Here is a 17481-nt window from a genome sequence, read left to right on the forward strand (position 1 = left end):
GTGTATGACAATTATCTCCTTGTATTACAAAGTATAACCAAGAGAGATCCATTAGGGTTTTTTCTTTAAAGTACCTGCACATCTGATGTATTACCTTGACACTAATGGGCTGTGCGCTTTTCCTTTTTTTTGACATGCTTCATTACTTACACGGGGCGTAGAACATGACCAGGGCTGCAGGATGTTCCTCCAGGAAGCTATCAAAGGACTCATCGGTCAGGTGGAAGACCGACGAGTCTGTCTCCGACCACAGCACCTCAGGAGTCTTTGGCTGGGGGGGCTGAGGGCTGCAACATGAGGGAAAGACAGCATAAGGAAACAGACAGAGCCATTTTGTAAAGCTAATTAAATCCAGCTGGCCTATATTATGTATGAACAAAATATGTATATATAAAAAGAAAACAAAAAAAGAATCAAACACAAAATCAAACACAGCTGTAGCTTGCACTCCACCCAATATGTCACAAAACACACACAAACGGACCAAAGCAGCCCCACCTCGATGACAGGGCCCAGTGCTGCAGGGCCAAGAATGAATGGACACTGATACAAACAACATACTCCCTGAACAAGTACACATAAACAAAAAGTCATTTTTACAGAAATAAGCGGCTTTTTATTTTTATTTAAAAAAACCACATACAGCTGCTTGAGCCAATAAAGCCCCATGAGGCTGTAAAGCATTTACAAACTAAAGAATAGTGTAACTGAACTCTCAAGTCTGTTTCAACTCAAATTCAAGTCATCCATCTAACATTCAGGTAGGTCCTCAAATGTTTTACTTTTAACTGTTTACTAAACAAATTCAAGTTGTAGTTATATGAAACATCTGATTATAAAGTAGGAGCAAGAGTTTAAGAAACATAGCTTTTTAATGGCTAGAACTGACAAATGCAGCTAAAATATAAATGTCTCGTGTTCAGATGGAGGCTGCTTTTACTTCAATTATTCTCTAATTAAGCAAGTAAAAAGTCTCGGGGTATTTTCAAGTGTGACATTTGCATTAGAGTCAGCATAAAGTCAAACAAGCTCTAATATAGCCCATAATTAGGCAGCAGAAACAAAGTGAATCCATCAAAGAGAAAAACTGGGAACATTAAGCAGGACTGAAAAGTTTATAAGCAGAAAAAAATGGATCCACCGAGAGAGCTCATCTACAGAAAACAGGTCGGAATATCAGCTAAATAAAACAGCTTTGCAAAATGGCAAAATCTACACAGTATGTTGAAGAGAAACTCTTCACAGTAACCAGTCAAGTGACACACATTATTGTCTTCTTAAATTCACATACCTGACAAGCTTTTCAAGATCAAATGCAGAGAGATCACCACAAGGACAAAAAACACTTCATAAGCCTCAGCAACACAAAGCCAAGGTTAACTTGGTGTCACAAACAACAGCTAAACATGAAAGCATAAGCAAAGTAAAATAATAAACAAAACAAGAAACCCATTGCAACTGCATGGTCATTCTATGCTCCCAAAGCAATGGTCATAATGCTTTAGTTTTGGAAATTTAGAGAAACAAAGGAAGGGTCTGATTAATTCAAGTCAAGTCAAGTTCATTTATATAGCGCTTCTCAGCAACAAGGCACTCAAAGCGCTGTACATGAGGAAAAACATTACAATGATACAGAAAATCAAACACAGAAAAACAAATCAAATGACATTAATAATCCTTGGGAGTTTACTGGTAAAAGCTGGTTCTAATCCAATCTTTCTAAAAGAGGTAATTTGCTCATCAAGTCCTCTGTGGTAAGGAATTCATCCTGTGCTAGAAGAAAAATTATAATAATAATCCTTGAGGTCGCTGGTATGAGGCAGTTGTGGTCCCATCATTCAGTAAGCTGGGTCACTGGTATAAAACAGTTTTAGTCCAAACTTTTTAAATACTAACAATATTTCGCTGTCACTGGTATGTATACTGGTATATAGTTGTAATACAATCCTTTTAAGAAATCTAAAAATCTCTGGTCATTGTTGTAAAAACAGCTTTAGTCCAAATTTTCAAATACTAATAATATTTGGCTTTCGCTGGTAATCCTTCTGAGAAATCTGAAAATGTATGAAGCATAATGAAATCACACATTTAGGTAGATGAGAAAAGAGACCACATTAGGTAAGAAGAGTGGAAAAAAACTATATTTCACACTTTATCCTTAGCAGGATACAGTTTGAGATTGCAAAAAAACCTCAGCACATAGAAGCAACAAGTTTACAAAACAACATCATGCAGGGCATCCAGTGAAAGCGGTGTGAAGGGGTGCATATGTTTATCTTGAGCATGTGAGTGTTTGCAAAGTACAGGGGTTGGACAATTAAACTGAACACCTGTCATTTTAGTGTGGGAGGTTTCATGGTTAAATTGGACCAGCCTGGTAGCCAGTCTTCATTGATTGCACATTGCACCAGTAAGAGCAGAGTGTGAAGGTTCAATTAGCAGGGTAAGAGCACAGTTTTGATCAAAATATTGAAATGCACACAACATTATGGGTGACATACCAGAGTTCAAAAGAGGACAAATTGTTGGTGCACGTCTTGCTGGCGCATCTGTGACCAAGACAGCAAGTCTTTGTGATGTATCAAGAGCCACGGTATCCAGGGTAATGTCAGCATACTACCAAGAAGGACGAACCACATCCAACAGGATTAACTGTGGACGCAAGAGGAAGCTGTCTGAAAGGGATGTTCGGGTGCTAACCCGGATTGTATCCAAAAAACATAAAACCACGGCTGCCCAAATCACAGCAGAATTAAATGTGCACCTCAACTCTCCTGTTTCCACCAGAACTGTCCGTCGGGAGCTCCACAGGGTCAATATACACGGCCGGGCTGCTATAGCCAAACCTTTGGTCACTCATGCCAATGCCAAACGTTGGTTTCAATGGTGCAAGGAGCGCAAATCTTGGGCTGTGGACAATGTGGAACATGTATTGTTCTCTGATGAGTCCACCTTTACTGTTTTCCCCACATCCAGGAGAGTTATGGTGTGGAGAAACCCCAAAGAAGCGTACCACCCAGACTGTTGCATGCCCAGAGTGAAGCATGGGGGTGGATCAGTGAGCGTTTGGGCTGCCATATCATGGCATTCCCTTGGCCCAATACTTGTGCTAGATGGTCACGTCACTGCCAAGGACTACCGAACCATTCTTGAGGACCATGTGCATCCAATGGTTCAAACATTGTATCCTGAAGGCGGTGCACCAATACACACAGCAAGACTGGTGAAAGATTGGTTTGATGAACATGAAAGTGAAGTTGAACATCTCCCATGGCCTGCACAGTCACCAGATCTAAATATTATTGAGCCACTTTGGGGTGTTTTGGAGGAGCGAGTCAGGAAACGTTTTCCTCCACCAGTATCACGTAGTGACCTGGCCACTATCCTGCAAGAAGAATGGCTTAAAATCCCTCTGACCACTGTGCAGGACTTGTATATGTCATTCCCAAGATGAATTGACGCTGTATTGGCCGCAAAAGGAGGCCCTACACCATACTAATAAATTATTGTGGTCTAAAACCAGGTGTTTCAGTTTCATTGTCTAACCCCTGTATCTATTGTGCACTGAATTTCCTGCATTCAGTCCGGCTTTAGGTTTGTTTGTCCACAGCCGATCCTTCTTTGGTTCCTTTCTCCAACAGATGGTTCATACTTAGTATGACAGCGTAATGGTGATGTTATCTGTGTGACTAAATAACTGCTGAACCCAAGGGAAACTGCATGAGAATGTTTTCTGTGGCTGGAAGGAGCAAGAAGCTCCTCTGACACGATGCTGCACATTTCTTAGTGTTGAAAACATTCTCAAGATAATACTATGCACTTCATTGCTCAGAGAGGGCTAGTGGAGAAAAAAAGATTAGACTATTTTAAAACTGTCAAAAAGTTTAACACAAAAACAGGAGAAACCAAGTCTGGAGTTTAAAGCGCAAAACCTATTAACAGCATGCTTCTTCTTGGCTCTATCTGGGTTGGCCTGTAATTAATTAATGCTGAATATTTAAATGCAAAAGAAGTCACACTTTTAGTTGTGGTCTAAAACCAGGTGTTTCAGTTTCATTGTCCAACCCCTGTAAGTCCGTGAGGCACTGTCACAGAGGCCATTGTCCTTGATGATGTTCATCAACCGGCCACACAGTTCTGAGCAGGTCCACAGATGTCCTCAGGGAAGGGAGGGGGCAGAGGGAGAAGAGCGTCATGTTTACATAACTTCCAGGAGAAGTTGAAGAAGAAGAAGCCAGCCATCAAGGCCGCGCAGGGGTGCCAGACTCAGAAAAACAACAAGTATTTGTTAATCTATACAGCAACTTGTTGCCTTGCTTGGATTCTTATTTTATGTACATATGTCTGCTAAACATAGACATGACTTGTCATTGGTGGAAAACCAAGAATAGGGCCTCTGCAGTGCCCGACTTACACGTAAAATTACATATTTGGTTGCCTAGATATAGATAAAAGTAAATGACTCTTGCTTTTCTTTTGTGTGATATTATGCCATTGAAATATAATTCAGAAAAAATACAAGTCCAACAATTTACAGAGGTATTTGTCAATAATCTAGTTTGAGTTAGGTAGCACCTAACTGTTGCTACAAATGGCATAAGAGACTGGTTTGGCCCTGGAGGAAAGCAGAGAAAGCAAAACTGAGTAGGGAGTTAAAAAAAAATAAAACGAAACCGCTGAATCTGATGTTATGGGAAACTTAATCAAAACTTGAGAAATGTAACTGGGACAAAAACTGAAAAACAGAGGTGAAAAAAAAAAGAGTGCTGCAAAAAGAACAATTCCTCTGTAGCTTTTCAGTACAGTTTATATCAAAAACTCATTTCAGCTTGTTCTCATCTGCTGCATCTCCTGACAAAAAAAAAAAAACCTTTGAGATGACAAACTGCATATGTGGTGAGGTTTCTGAAGGGTCATGCACATTCATATGCAAATTACTGATTTAATTTTAAAGGTGAGAATTCATCAAAGGGAATTTGTTTTCTTGTAACGAGACAGTAAGAGTGGAATAACAATTACAGCCTTTTGGTTAAAAGTAGTAAAGTATTTCTTATCATACTACAATAACAGGATTCCTAAACAGTTTTCATTCCAGACCTTTTTAACGCAAACCTTTAGATTTCTAATGTTTCCAAATATAAATACAGAATGAATTTATGGCAGATATTTCCACAGTGGGCAGGCAAGACAGATGGACAGACAGAAGGAAGGAAGGAATAAGAGGAGGACACAAGGGGTGGAAAGACAAAAGGAAAGGGGGAGGTAGGACAGTAGGGTGGAAGGATAAGGAAGGATAGAAGGAATGGACACAAGACAGACAGACAGACAGACAGACAGACAGACAGACAGACAGACAGACAGACAATGGGATAGGAAATAACGTCTGGAAATGCTATCTTTGTTTTACTGTCTTCTTTCACCATATGTATGAAAACCCTCAAATCTGTTTCCAAACTCTTCCATACTGAGTAAGAACCCTGTAATCGGTCGAGGACTTCTATAGGCAGGATCATTAATTAGTTAAACGTGGAAGGTGTTCTGTTAACTTGACTGCCATACAGCTGGGCTTGCAGCCACTTTTAAGCCATAATTGTGGGCTCTTAATAAGAAAAACAGTTATGTCTCTGGAGCTAAAAAGACAAGCTGGAATAAATCTCCTGCTTGTCTCACACTGTTTCCTGTGATAGCTGTGAAGCCTTGAGTTGTACCTTCTGGTTGCAGCCCTGAGAACAGTGCTAGTTTTCTCTCCAGACAAAGACAAGGGCTTACAGGCAGAGATTTTGAGACAAGGTGGCAAAAAAAAATTAGACAAGGAGAAAGCAGGTGTAGATTGATGGCAACATGACAAGATGAGTCAGGGGATTCAAGGCATAAAATGTGTGATGAAGAGCACACTAGAGGAAAAAAGGTGGTGACAGAAAGTCAAAGATGGAGGTGGCACCAGACTACTTTGATGCATGATGAAGGAGTCGATTTCCTCTCCGAGGTTCCAATGTTGGTCTTTATTAGTTAAATTAGTAGGACATAAAACATATGGGTATAACAATTTTATAAATGGAAACGCCCTCTAGTCTGAAGTCATCATTTTAACAACTCCAAGATCAGCTACTTTAAAAAGCCAACAGCTTTTTGAGAGGAGTACCATACTTACTTCTTCATCCAATCTGCTATATCCTTGGGTGTAGCGCCGTAGTTTTCATAGTGATGAAGGAATTTCCCCTTTCTAGAAAACAAGAAGACCACTGCTAAATTTTTAGTCAGCAACTTAACAAATTTTACTGATGATAAACCACATTTTAAAAAACCGCGAACAATAAAATGGTTTTGAAATTGGTTGGTTAGAGCTCTGTTGTCTTTTTCCTTATATATAGTTTAAAAAATCTGAATAGCTTGTAAAGGCCATTAGCTGACAGCCATTTCAGCTAAATAACCAAGCCAAGGCAAAGATTTAAATGGAAAGACTGTAAACTTCCATGCGAACAGTACAATCAATCCATTAGGGAAGCTCAGTTTAGCTGCTAGTGCATATGTCACCTTCATGACTTAGTCAATATCCTGTGGTCACATGTGAGGAGAGAAACTCTGACAAGTAAATGGGGTCTGAACATAAATGAGCAGCTAATGATAATAGAATAAGTTCACAGATTCCATTGAAATAGTTGTATTTTTCCTCGAAAATCTACGGTGGCCGACAGGTGCAAACAAGCAGCAAACAGCTAAACGAGCCGCCAACACTAAACATGCTGCAGACACATAATGATGCACACAACCACAAGAAACAACTGCAAGTTACAAAACCAATGCAAAAGAAAAATGCTGCAAATAGCAAAACAACTGCAAGTTAAGAAATCCTGCAAGCTAGCTCCACAAAACAGAAGTGTGCCAGACTACTAGGGGGAGTCAACCACCAAGTCTAATGGGACCAGAGCCTTAGTAAACATTATCTGGATGCCCATAGAAACTTGGACAGAAGATAGAAAAGGTACGTTCTCTTTCGTGTATTTTTAAACATCTAATGTTTTACAAAACTGTAGAACAGTAGCATATTTACATCCGTACCATAAGTATTCTAGAGACTGACTTATAGTAGTTTGCATTTCTCAATCATGTGTAATGGTAACGTTTGTCACTGTAGCAATCTTCATTAAAACCCTTGTGTTGTGATTGAACTCAACTTTAGTTGTTTTTGCTATTTGCAACATTTTTCCTTTCCATTTGTTTTGAAACTTGCAGGTGTTTTTTGAGTTTGTCTGTTAGCATTATTTTTATGTTTGCAGCTCGTTTAACCATTTGCTGCGCGTTTGCACTTGTTGGCCAATCACCTTCCTGAGCCAACAAAAACGAAAAGATTATTTTAGTATTGAATGTTGGTTTTCTTTAACAGATTTCTCAATGAAACCAGTACTGATTTCAATGTTGACAACCCCCAGACGTCAGCTAACTGGTAAATATATATATTTTTTATCTCAGTCTAAATGCAGCTGCTCCGCAAAGACCTCATTGGTTTGATAGAGAACAAAAGCCAACCAACAGCATCATAAAGACCAAGGAAAACTGCAAACAGGACAGAGATAAAGTTGTGCAGACGTTAAGGAAGCGTTTTATAAAACAATATCACAACTTTGAATGCCTCACAGAGCACTATTCAGTCTGGCACCCATAAACGGAAAGTACAACTGCAGACCTACCAAGCTGCATATTTTTCGGAGATGCAAAATGCTACGCATGGCGGAAAGCTAACACTGCACATCACACTAAACATGCCATCTCTATTGTGAAGCATGGTGATAGCAGCATCATGCTGTGGAGATGCTTTTCTCCAGCAGGGACACGGAGGTTGGTCAGAGTTGACAGAAAGATGGATGAAGCTAAATACAGGGATATTCTGGCTGAGTGTGAGCTATTTTGCAAATAATGTGTAAAAATCTCAGGCCCTAGATATGCAAAGCTGAGAAAAACATGAAAACCCTGTTTCATTTTTCTTCCACCTCACAATAATGCCATTAAGTGCCACATAAACCCTGTACTTGAAATATGCAATTGCAATGTGACAAAATGTGAAAATGCATAGAGCCCTCATCATTAACAGTCTGAAATAACAGATGTACAGACGAGGCCTTTACTCCAACACTTATCCACAGCACCATGTTATGCATTAGCGCAATTTCTGCCTAATGACTTGCTTGATAGAAGGTAAAAAGACAAGGGCAACCTTGCAATTTCGTCAGTGTCCCTGCCAGTTAAAATAAAAATGTTTAACATAAGGAAAAATGAAGTGCCTTTTCAGCATTAAAATGAAAAAAGTCCAGCGTTCAGCACTGTTTGATCGCTGATGGTCTCTCGCCGCAGGACTTGCATGAAAAAAACATCAGTTTGGACAAAAGATGAGATCAAGGTTTAAAGAATTGTTGGCAGCAATAGAAAAAGTTTTAAAATGGTGCCATGCTGTTACTATCCTTTTTCACTGTATTCTAGTTTGTGTTCTAAGCTTCAAAATGCATTTAGGAACCTCACATTTCTTCTACACACCTGTAATGCATTTAAAATTAGATTGAAACAGCTTTAGCTTCACAGAATAAATAGATTAAAAACTTGAGCAGATCTCTAGAGTAAGTTCCTGTTTTTCATTCTCTGTGACTAAATGTAGGCAGAGACGCACACATGGTGGCTCAGCCCGGCACCATAGGATCAGTGTCAGTGACCGCGGCTCCGCACAAAACAATTCTGTAAGCACAGATGGTGGTGACGGCTGCAGTTGGAGCTCCTGAGAGACAGACTGGACATGATTAAAGGTGATACATGATTGCGCCCGCTGGGATTTGGGGCTTAAAACATGCTTTTTAAGTGAACTGACTTCCATAGGAGGAGAGAGTGGCTGCTTGGAATTCAATCAGCGAGATTTATGGCCGAGTCTGTAAGCTTTGCAGCTGTAAAGTACAATAAAACCTTGCAAAAATCATGCTGAGACATAAACGCCTGACAGTCTCAGCGGCTTTTCTTTGTTAGAGGACAAAGTAAAAAAGGTTGAAAGTTCTTTTTTTAATTTTACTCTGACTTGTTAGGTTGGGCTAAACCCTACGGAAGTACACTTTCTCATACTGGAGTACTGTGTAAGCATTAGAAGACCTTGAAAAAGTTTGTCTTCCAGCGGGTGCTACAGTGAGATAACTGAAGGTGTTGATGCTGATTTACCCTGCTGTGATTAGCTGCAGTTTTATCAGTGAGGGGCTCATTATTGAAGCCAATGGACTTGGATGGTCATTAGCTAGCTTTACTCAGACACTAATGCACTTCCAGCTAACAGACTGGCTGTGATTCGGCTACAAACAAGTGCACGGGTGTGCACGTGCGCCGGCATATGCACCACACATACAAATGCACGAGAGAGAGATGCGCAGATGTACAGGAAGAGAGGAAGAGCACACGCAATTTCTAACCACAGAGGCACTTAATCAGTCCCAGCCTAATTAAAAGGCCAGACTGAAATAAAAGAGTGTTTAATGTGGAAATGCAGATGATAAAGCCCGAGCAGGAGAAATAAGAAACGGAGCACTCTGGCATCCTGGTAATGGAATAGTTAGGAAGTATTTAGGGTGCATGCCACATTACTGCAGTGTACGTTTTTTACCCTCACCTCTCCCTTTTTGTATGCATTATCCTCAACTCTCCTTCATTTTCCATATCATCTGCTCTACGAACATTGAACTGAAAGAAGCGCAAATAATAAAACTGTTTAATATTTTAGTTTTTACTTCTCCCAAAGTCCCTGGGAACTTTTCTAGGATGTATGGACTTTTTGAACCAAAACCAAGCATACTATTTGTTCACTGCAGGTCACCATCATTTTATGAGTGCACCTTTCAAACAAAAAAAAAAACAAGGAAAACTTTTCCTACTCTGCCGGAAATCATATTAATACTTTGAGGCTACCTTTGCAGGGTGTTAAAGTCTGCCACCTTCATCCCTGTTTGTGTTTAAGAGATTAGATTTTCGTTTTGAAGTAGCCTCTTCCCTTTAGCCTCGAAAGAGAGCAGCTAAGTCTCAAAATAGGACTAATGAAATGACTCAACTTACTCAAAGTAGCAGAAGGTTGGATAACCTTTGACGTTGTACTCCTGCTTTAGGCCGTCAAACTCAGCCAGATGAACATTCATCCCTGCCAGCACCTTAAAAACAAATCAGAAAATGAAGAAAAAGTGGGCAGAGTTGTCAAGGTGAGGATGAAAAGTGACGGCTGAGGAAAGAGGAAAGGACATCAGACATCAAAGCAGGTTAGCCACCATCAGAGAGCTTCAAGATAATAAAAAAAAGGTTTGAAAGGAAACTGCGCTCTGAAAGGGCACTTTAAAAGAAATTTCTTCTTTTCTATGTAAATAACAGAAAGAAAATTTAGAAGCTGTCGCTCAGATGTTGGAGATCAGTTGGAGGATGGGTGGTTTTAAAACCTTTAACCCAGCTGCCAAGGTTGTATAAGAAAATGGTATATTTTTAACAGCGTTATGAATTTCTTTCTGGGTCAAGGTGATTTTTTAAATGGAGAGGGCACTTTTATATGGGACCCTACTTTAGTGTCATTTACTATGACAGCAGGCTGAGTCTTTCAAAAACATGACAATCCAGAAGCAACAGAGAAAATATCCAAAAGCTTTAAAAGCTTAAAAAGTCCAACCAATCCTGCAAAGCGATCTGTGAAAATATAACTTAAAAATTATCAATACCTTAGCAGACCTTCAAAGCAATAAACTGTACAGTGCATATAATAAACATAACTAACCATGGATAAAATCAAAGTGTCTGAGGTATGCCAAACTCTATGACTTCTTCAGCCATTTAAAGGTTGTCCACAGGCTTCCTTTTCAACGCCAACACAGGTTTTAAGAAACAACACCAAAATTAACCTAATTACTAGAAATAAAAGAATACATACAGTATCTTTGATGTTTTTTTTCTTTTTTAAGCCTGACTAAATGAAAAACATCAGATGTTGCATGTATGCTTTTCCTTGGTCTTGACCAAGACGAGAGCTGGATTACACAACTTAGTTTGTTCACCCACTCATTGTTCACTTCAAAGCAATGCAAGAGGTCACTAGCAAGGACCGAATCCATCTCCTCCATACTCTCAACACTTTGTGATAAATGACATTTTTCTCGCCTAGATTCTTTTTAGTATTATTAGTTCTGAGCCTCTAAGGCATATTTGACCAGTAAACTAAGAGGGGGGAAGAAAATCAGAAAGGAATCAAGGTTCAACTGGGAGGACTTTAGTCTTCAAAGTAATTGGAGATAAATGAGTATCCCTTTCCATAACTATACATTCATCTTGCAAAAAGTATTCCTTCCCATTTAACATTAGACTACTGTCACAAACTTCAATATATATTATAGAGATTTTATGTGACAGATCAACACAAACTAGCATATAAGTGTGAAATGCAATGAAAACAAACAGCTGTTTTGAAAAAGAAAATCCGGAAAGTGCAGCACACATCTGTATTTAGCTCCTTGAATTTTTCAGGTTTGTATTTATGTAAAGTTTTGAAAAAATGTATAAGCGCTCCTTTATGTTGGTCTATCTCATAAAATACCAATTAAATACATTGAAAGTTGTGGTTGTAAGGTGACAAAACGTGAAAAAGTTCCAGAGGAAAGAATACGGTTAAGGGACAATGTACATATAGATAACTACAAATTAGCCACATTAAACCGCATCTGGAAAGACTGAAAAACCTCCAAATAAACCATTGTGCTTGCTAAAACACAGATTAAAAACAAACTGGTTACAGCAGAGACAGAGTCTGAGAATTTATTTAAAGGTCATCTGGTTTATTAAAAAAAATTAAGCATATTTAACGGTGTCTTAAATAAAACCCAAAAAGTCTTTTATTTAAGCCTGGAAGGCAGTCTGAACATTTCTATCTGAACTAAAAAGAGATACAGCTCTTTTAACCTGCAGAAAAACTGAAGACAGTTTGTGGACAATTACTGCAATTACACAGTGGAAAGGTAAGACACTTACATATTTGCCTTTTGTTTCTGTGGCTGTTTGCTGAAAAATAGGCTGCATTCTCTTACAAACACCACACCCTGCAGATAAAACAAAAACAAAGCACACAGAAAATAAAGATTAATAAAGGGATAATTTCATTAAACCAATAATCGTTAGAGTTCACACATTTTAGTTTTCAATCAACTGGCAGAATTGCGTGTGTGGTTATTAGACTGCAAGAGTCTATCAGAAATAAAAAATATGATCTACAAAAAACCAAGACAATGCGCCATGACACCACATAGAAACGCCATGGGAAGCTGTTAGTTAACAATTCAATGTTTTCCATCTGAATAATTTACATTCACAGCAAATATACTGGAGCAGTGAGGTCGGAGAGTTTAAACAAAAAACCTTTTTACAGAACTGCCATAAAGTGTAATATCTTGGATCACCAAGTATTCATAGCAATAATTAGACATTATCTGCATACCAACTGGTTGTTTGCCAGTGATGCCAGGGAAAAAAACATTTCTGTGCCACCAAGTGTAAACATGTGAAATCTGATCAACTCAACCAGGACATTTAAAAAATACGTTTGCTTTGGCCAGATAAGATTAAGACTTTCAGGAACAAACATTTCAGGTGGGTTTGGGTTGAAACGAAAGGCCTGTACATACTCGGCAACAACAGATGAATCTGTTCTTTTTACTTGAGGTGTCAAGAAGTGCAACAATTTTTCTAGGGCAGGACATTTCATACTTAACAAAAAGCCCCTGGCACACTAAAGATAAGCAATCATAATAAAATAAAATAATTGCATGACTGAATCAAAGAAACATACTTCCATAAAAGAAATTTACACTTTAAGTGTTATTTTGTCAACTATTTAGTTAAACAAGGATGTGACACTTTTATCGGTATTGACTCTTTTTTTTACTATACTGACAACTAGTAGTAGTAACCACACCTACTTCACATTTGTGACCAGTTACACAACAGTAGTCCAGACACCACATAAGAAAAAAACGTTCAGCCCAAAGCATGTGTCGAGATTAAGCTTGCAAGACCTCCCAAACCAGAGGAGCAGAAACAGAATGTTGTCATTTTGTTTCTGCAGCTCCAGATGAGAGAACACATTTCTCTGCGGAGTATGCACTGGCCTAAATGACAAGCAGGTGGTAAAAACCCCCTCATGCCCACTGTTAAGCATGGTGGATGATCTGTGATGCTATGGAAAATTGTGTCTTCTAAACACCCTGGAAACCTTCTTACGAGTGTATGGCCTCATGAACTCTTTGAAATATCAGCAGATTTTAAATAAAAAATCTGGTTTATTCTGTCAGTAGACTGAAAGTAGGGGGGGGGGGGGGGGGGTAATTTTAAAATAAGTATTTCTGACAATAAAGTTTCTTTTCCTCTGAATAAATGTATTCAAAGTGCAGGTGGGACTTTTCACACTTTTCTGTGAGATGAATGAAAGCTACACTTATGTTGAAGCCTTACACCTTTTCCAGGTGCACTAATAGATGTGGCATCCGCTCTAGTTTAAAATATGGTAAAAAGGTACGTTGCCCATTCAGAACTGAACTGTGACGTCCTGCTGCCTTTTCATGTACCGATATTGTCTCATGTGGGCTTGTGTCTTGAAACAATAATTTCTCCCTCATTATGAGATTTCAGCAGTTTTTCTATAATCTTCTTCCCCAACAGCAGATTTCTAAAATCAACTAAAAGGTTAAGGTGGAAGGTAAAAAAAAATCATACTCCTCCATTGACACAATGGGGTCTAATTGAGAAGGAAGAAGGATTGCAGAAAACCTAATTTTAGTATTAGTCTTCTCCCCATGTGAGCCCCAAGGTGTTTTTTTCCCAGCACACCGTCATCGCATAACATTGACCAAAATGAACATGAGCTAATGTGAATAACTAACAGCAATGGAAAGACTCACAGGGAGCGTAGAACATCATGAGGACAGGCCTTTCCTCTTTCTTCAATAGCTTCCTGAAGTCCTTAAAAAGGAAGAGAGTGAGTGACTTTATAGTTCATTAGAAAAACACATGTAGAAAGAACAGTAGCAGGGTTGCACTAAGAACCAACTCATGGCCACAATCAACCCTGATTGTTGACAGACTGTGGTCAGAAACACAAAAATTAATAATTTTTCCAAAACTGAACAGCCAATTGGAAGTGCTGTGAGGATATGCAGCACCCTTTGTGTGGAAGTTGTTACTGAGGTGAGATGGCTAGCTATTATCTGTACTAGTGAGGAGTTAAAAACGAGAGACATTGTATGGTTCATTCAGGCTGCGTGAGACTGAGAGAGAGTAAGGCATTTAGCAGATAACAGGAAGGCAGGACAGAGTGCAGCAAAGTTGCCTTTGATCCTTTTGACCTTTCAACGTCTGTCTTTCTATGTTGAAATATGTTTTATTTGGAAATAATTTCAAATCAATCAGGTAAGGCATTTGAAATCTGGTATCTAGTATCACCTAGGATCTTTTAGCAAATCATAGTATATTTTATTCAAGCTTGGTGTTATTACGTTTCAATTTTTTATATTGATTTGCACATTTCTACAGTCCTGGTATTTCCTTCCAATGTTTTAACGGCAGGGTTGGTTACTTGGAGACAGCTGTTTCAGTGATGCTAACTTCCCCAACTACTAGTTATACATGCTAAAGACAGTTTAAAATGTCAGTTTCGTTATCATTTTGTTTTTGTTCTAAAATAGCGACACCCTGTTTTACAGCGACTGCACTCTTACACAAACAGTGACATGCCCTGTGTTTCTTATTGAAATAATTAATAACTGCTCAGGGCAGGAAGGCTAGAAAAACATGTTTTCAATGTTTTTACATTGTTCATATTATTGGTCCTAAACAGAGATTTAAATTGGTTAAAATTTGTGTCGGAAAACTGGCCACCAAATCTTGATCGATGCATCTCTAGACAATAGGTTCAAATAGAAAAGAAAAGAATTTCACCCACATTGACAAAAGCTGACAATCAAAAACAATGCAGACAGATGTCAAAAACATCACATCAACAACACAATGAAGGCTTTCAGATTTTGGAGGGAAGGTGCATAAGACCCCATAATAGTATCATGTCCCCATCATCACCTTCATGATCTCAGCAGCTTCCAGAACACCACATTCAGCACAATCTCCTGTTGACATCTTCAAGAAGCCCCACAGCAACAAAGAGGGAGCAGCTGCACACTGTCAGATTAAATTAAAGGGCTTTCACCATGCTGTATTCACTCTAGCTGTGAGGGCCCTGACTTGACAGGTTGTGTGCACTAATGCTAGGAACATTTTGATGGTAGTGCCATCAGTTTGGCAGGATGAGAGCTGCCTGGAAATGTTTCCATCCTTGTAAGGTTAGGACAGAGCAGTTTTTTGAAGACCAACATCTGACACATAACTTATGTTTACAGCTTTGTTTTGCAGAGGTGAAAACAATGTTCTGCAAGCTTCAAAAGCATCTCAGGCCTCAAACTCCAACAGAGAGCAGAGATGGGTCCTGCACTTCTTCAAATGCTCGGCAGGAGTCTTGTGATCACAGTAACTGTAAATCACCATGTTTTCGTTCTCTTTAATGACACAGCAGATGCTACTTTAGAATTAAAAAAACTAAACTCTTCAAAGTTTGTTAAGGTCATTACTCACTTTCTCTGTTTCGATGTGGACGACGTCTTTTGCTTCAGGGTTCTCTTCCCACAGTGGGGGTCCTGATGGGTCCTTCAAAAATGCTACCATAGACTGAATGAAGGAAAAACAAAAAGGAGGCCAGTCAGAACAAGTCTTTGACTTTGTGTCAAAACAAGGGCTCCACTACAAACTAAATCCTGCAGTGGACAACAATGTGACTGGTGATGATTTATGCTAACAATATACAAGTTGATCCTAAATTAAAATCAGTGCTGTGCAACAAGATCCTATTGCTTAACATAGTCATGTATCCAAGAGGCTATTTTGGCAAGTTTAAGTCCCTGGTAACATGGTTGTACATCGTTTACTGTTGATATAATAAGCTGTATGTCTAATGAGGAAGGAGGAAATGTTTCATTCAGTAGCAGAGACCTGGAATATTTCATGATCTTGATTTTATTAACAGCACTACTTTGTAATGATATGAACTGACAGCTAGTGACAAAATGAACAGTGTCTTGCTGTTCATATATATATATATATATATATATATATGTATATACAGTACAAACCAAAAGTTTGGACACGCCTTCTCATTCAAAGAGTTTTCTTTATTTTCATGACTATGAATATTGTAGCTTCACACTGAAGGCATTAAAACTATGAATTAACACACACTGAATTATATACTGAACAAAAAAGTATGAAACAACTGAAAATATGTCTTATATTCTAGGTTCTTCAAAGTAGCCACCTTTTGCTTTGATTACTGCTCCGCACACTCTTGGCATTCTGTTGATGAGCTTCAAGAGGAAGTCACCTGAAATGGTTTTCACTTCACTGGTGTGCCCTGTCAGGTTTAATAAGTGGGATTTCAGTGAAGGCTAGGTTTTATTTGGTGCCCAACAAGTTGTCCTATAAACAGGTTCTCCCAGCTGAGCCTGTAATACTCTCCTTGCCTGACCAGACTGCTTAGGATGGACGGCTATGTCTTGGTAAGTTTGCAGTTGTGTCAGACCATTTCTACTTTCAGAAGACAGATTGACCAGTGCTCCAATGGATGTCCAAAGTTTGGGATATTGTATTACAACCCAACGCTGCTTTAAATTCCTTCACAGCTTTATCCTTGATGTGTCTGCTGTGTTCCATGGTCTTCATGATGCCTTTTGCTCAGTAATGGTCTCTAACAAACAGTTTGTATGCTAAGATTAAATCAAACAGGTGGACTTTATTTTTAGAGGAAATAAAGCAAAAGAGGGTGAAGAGAAATGCCTCAGATTTATATTTGTAAAAAGCTATAAAAATATTTTTGTTCCACCTTACAATTATCCCCTAATTATCTAAAGAAATACAGTTAAATCTTGGGTTTTATTGTGACAAAATGCAGAAAAAGCATCTGAATGTGTAAAAAGTAGTGTATGACAGAATATACATGGAATAATACATTTCATTCCTTTTTTTAAATGGGAACAGCTCCATGATTTTTAAACAGTGGCTACAAGGACTTCAAGTAGAAATTTCAATTAGCTACAGATTTAGTTCTGTCAATCATTTTTTTTAAAAGCCCTGTCAAGTTGCCCATTTAGCTCCATTCTTTCAGACTGTTTTCACATTGTTTTCAGCCAATCAGGAATGCTCTGAAGTGGTTGGAACCATACCTCCCTGAGGGAACATGCAAAATAGACAAACACGCATCTTAAATGTACTAAATAAATCTTGGTCCAACCATGAAAACCGTGCTTCTTCTTCAACATATTATCAAGATGCAATACAAAACCTTCCACAGTCATGTGACTGAAGTGCATTTATTTCTCTCAAAGACACAAGCCCAAACAA

General features: G+C 38.7%; 1 protein-coding gene across 1 annotated transcript in view; it reads right to left on the reverse strand.

The window, feature by feature from the left end:
- pdia5 (protein disulfide isomerase family A, member 5) overlaps positions 1 to 17481 on the reverse strand; it is an 85119-nt gene that overhangs the window by 35079 nt on the left and 32559 nt on the right. The window contains exons 6-11 of the mRNA XM_047370450.1: positions 15664 to 15756; positions 13941 to 14001; positions 12019 to 12086; positions 10075 to 10166; positions 6152 to 6223; positions 151 to 287 (exon numbers count right to left, since the gene is read on the reverse strand). Coding sequence (XP_047226406.1) covers positions 151 to 287; positions 6152 to 6223; positions 10075 to 10166; positions 12019 to 12086; positions 13941 to 14001; positions 15664 to 15756 — 523 coding nt within the window. The remainder of the gene's footprint in view (positions 1 to 150; positions 288 to 6151; positions 6224 to 10074; positions 10167 to 12018; positions 12087 to 13940; positions 14002 to 15663; positions 15757 to 17481) is intronic.

This window comes from Girardinichthys multiradiatus, chromosome 7, assembly GCF_021462225.1.
Source record: "Girardinichthys multiradiatus isolate DD_20200921_A chromosome 7, DD_fGirMul_XY1, whole genome shotgun sequence".
In the NCBI taxonomy this organism is placed as follows: domain Eukaryota; kingdom Metazoa; phylum Chordata; class Actinopteri; order Cyprinodontiformes; family Goodeidae; genus Girardinichthys; species Girardinichthys multiradiatus.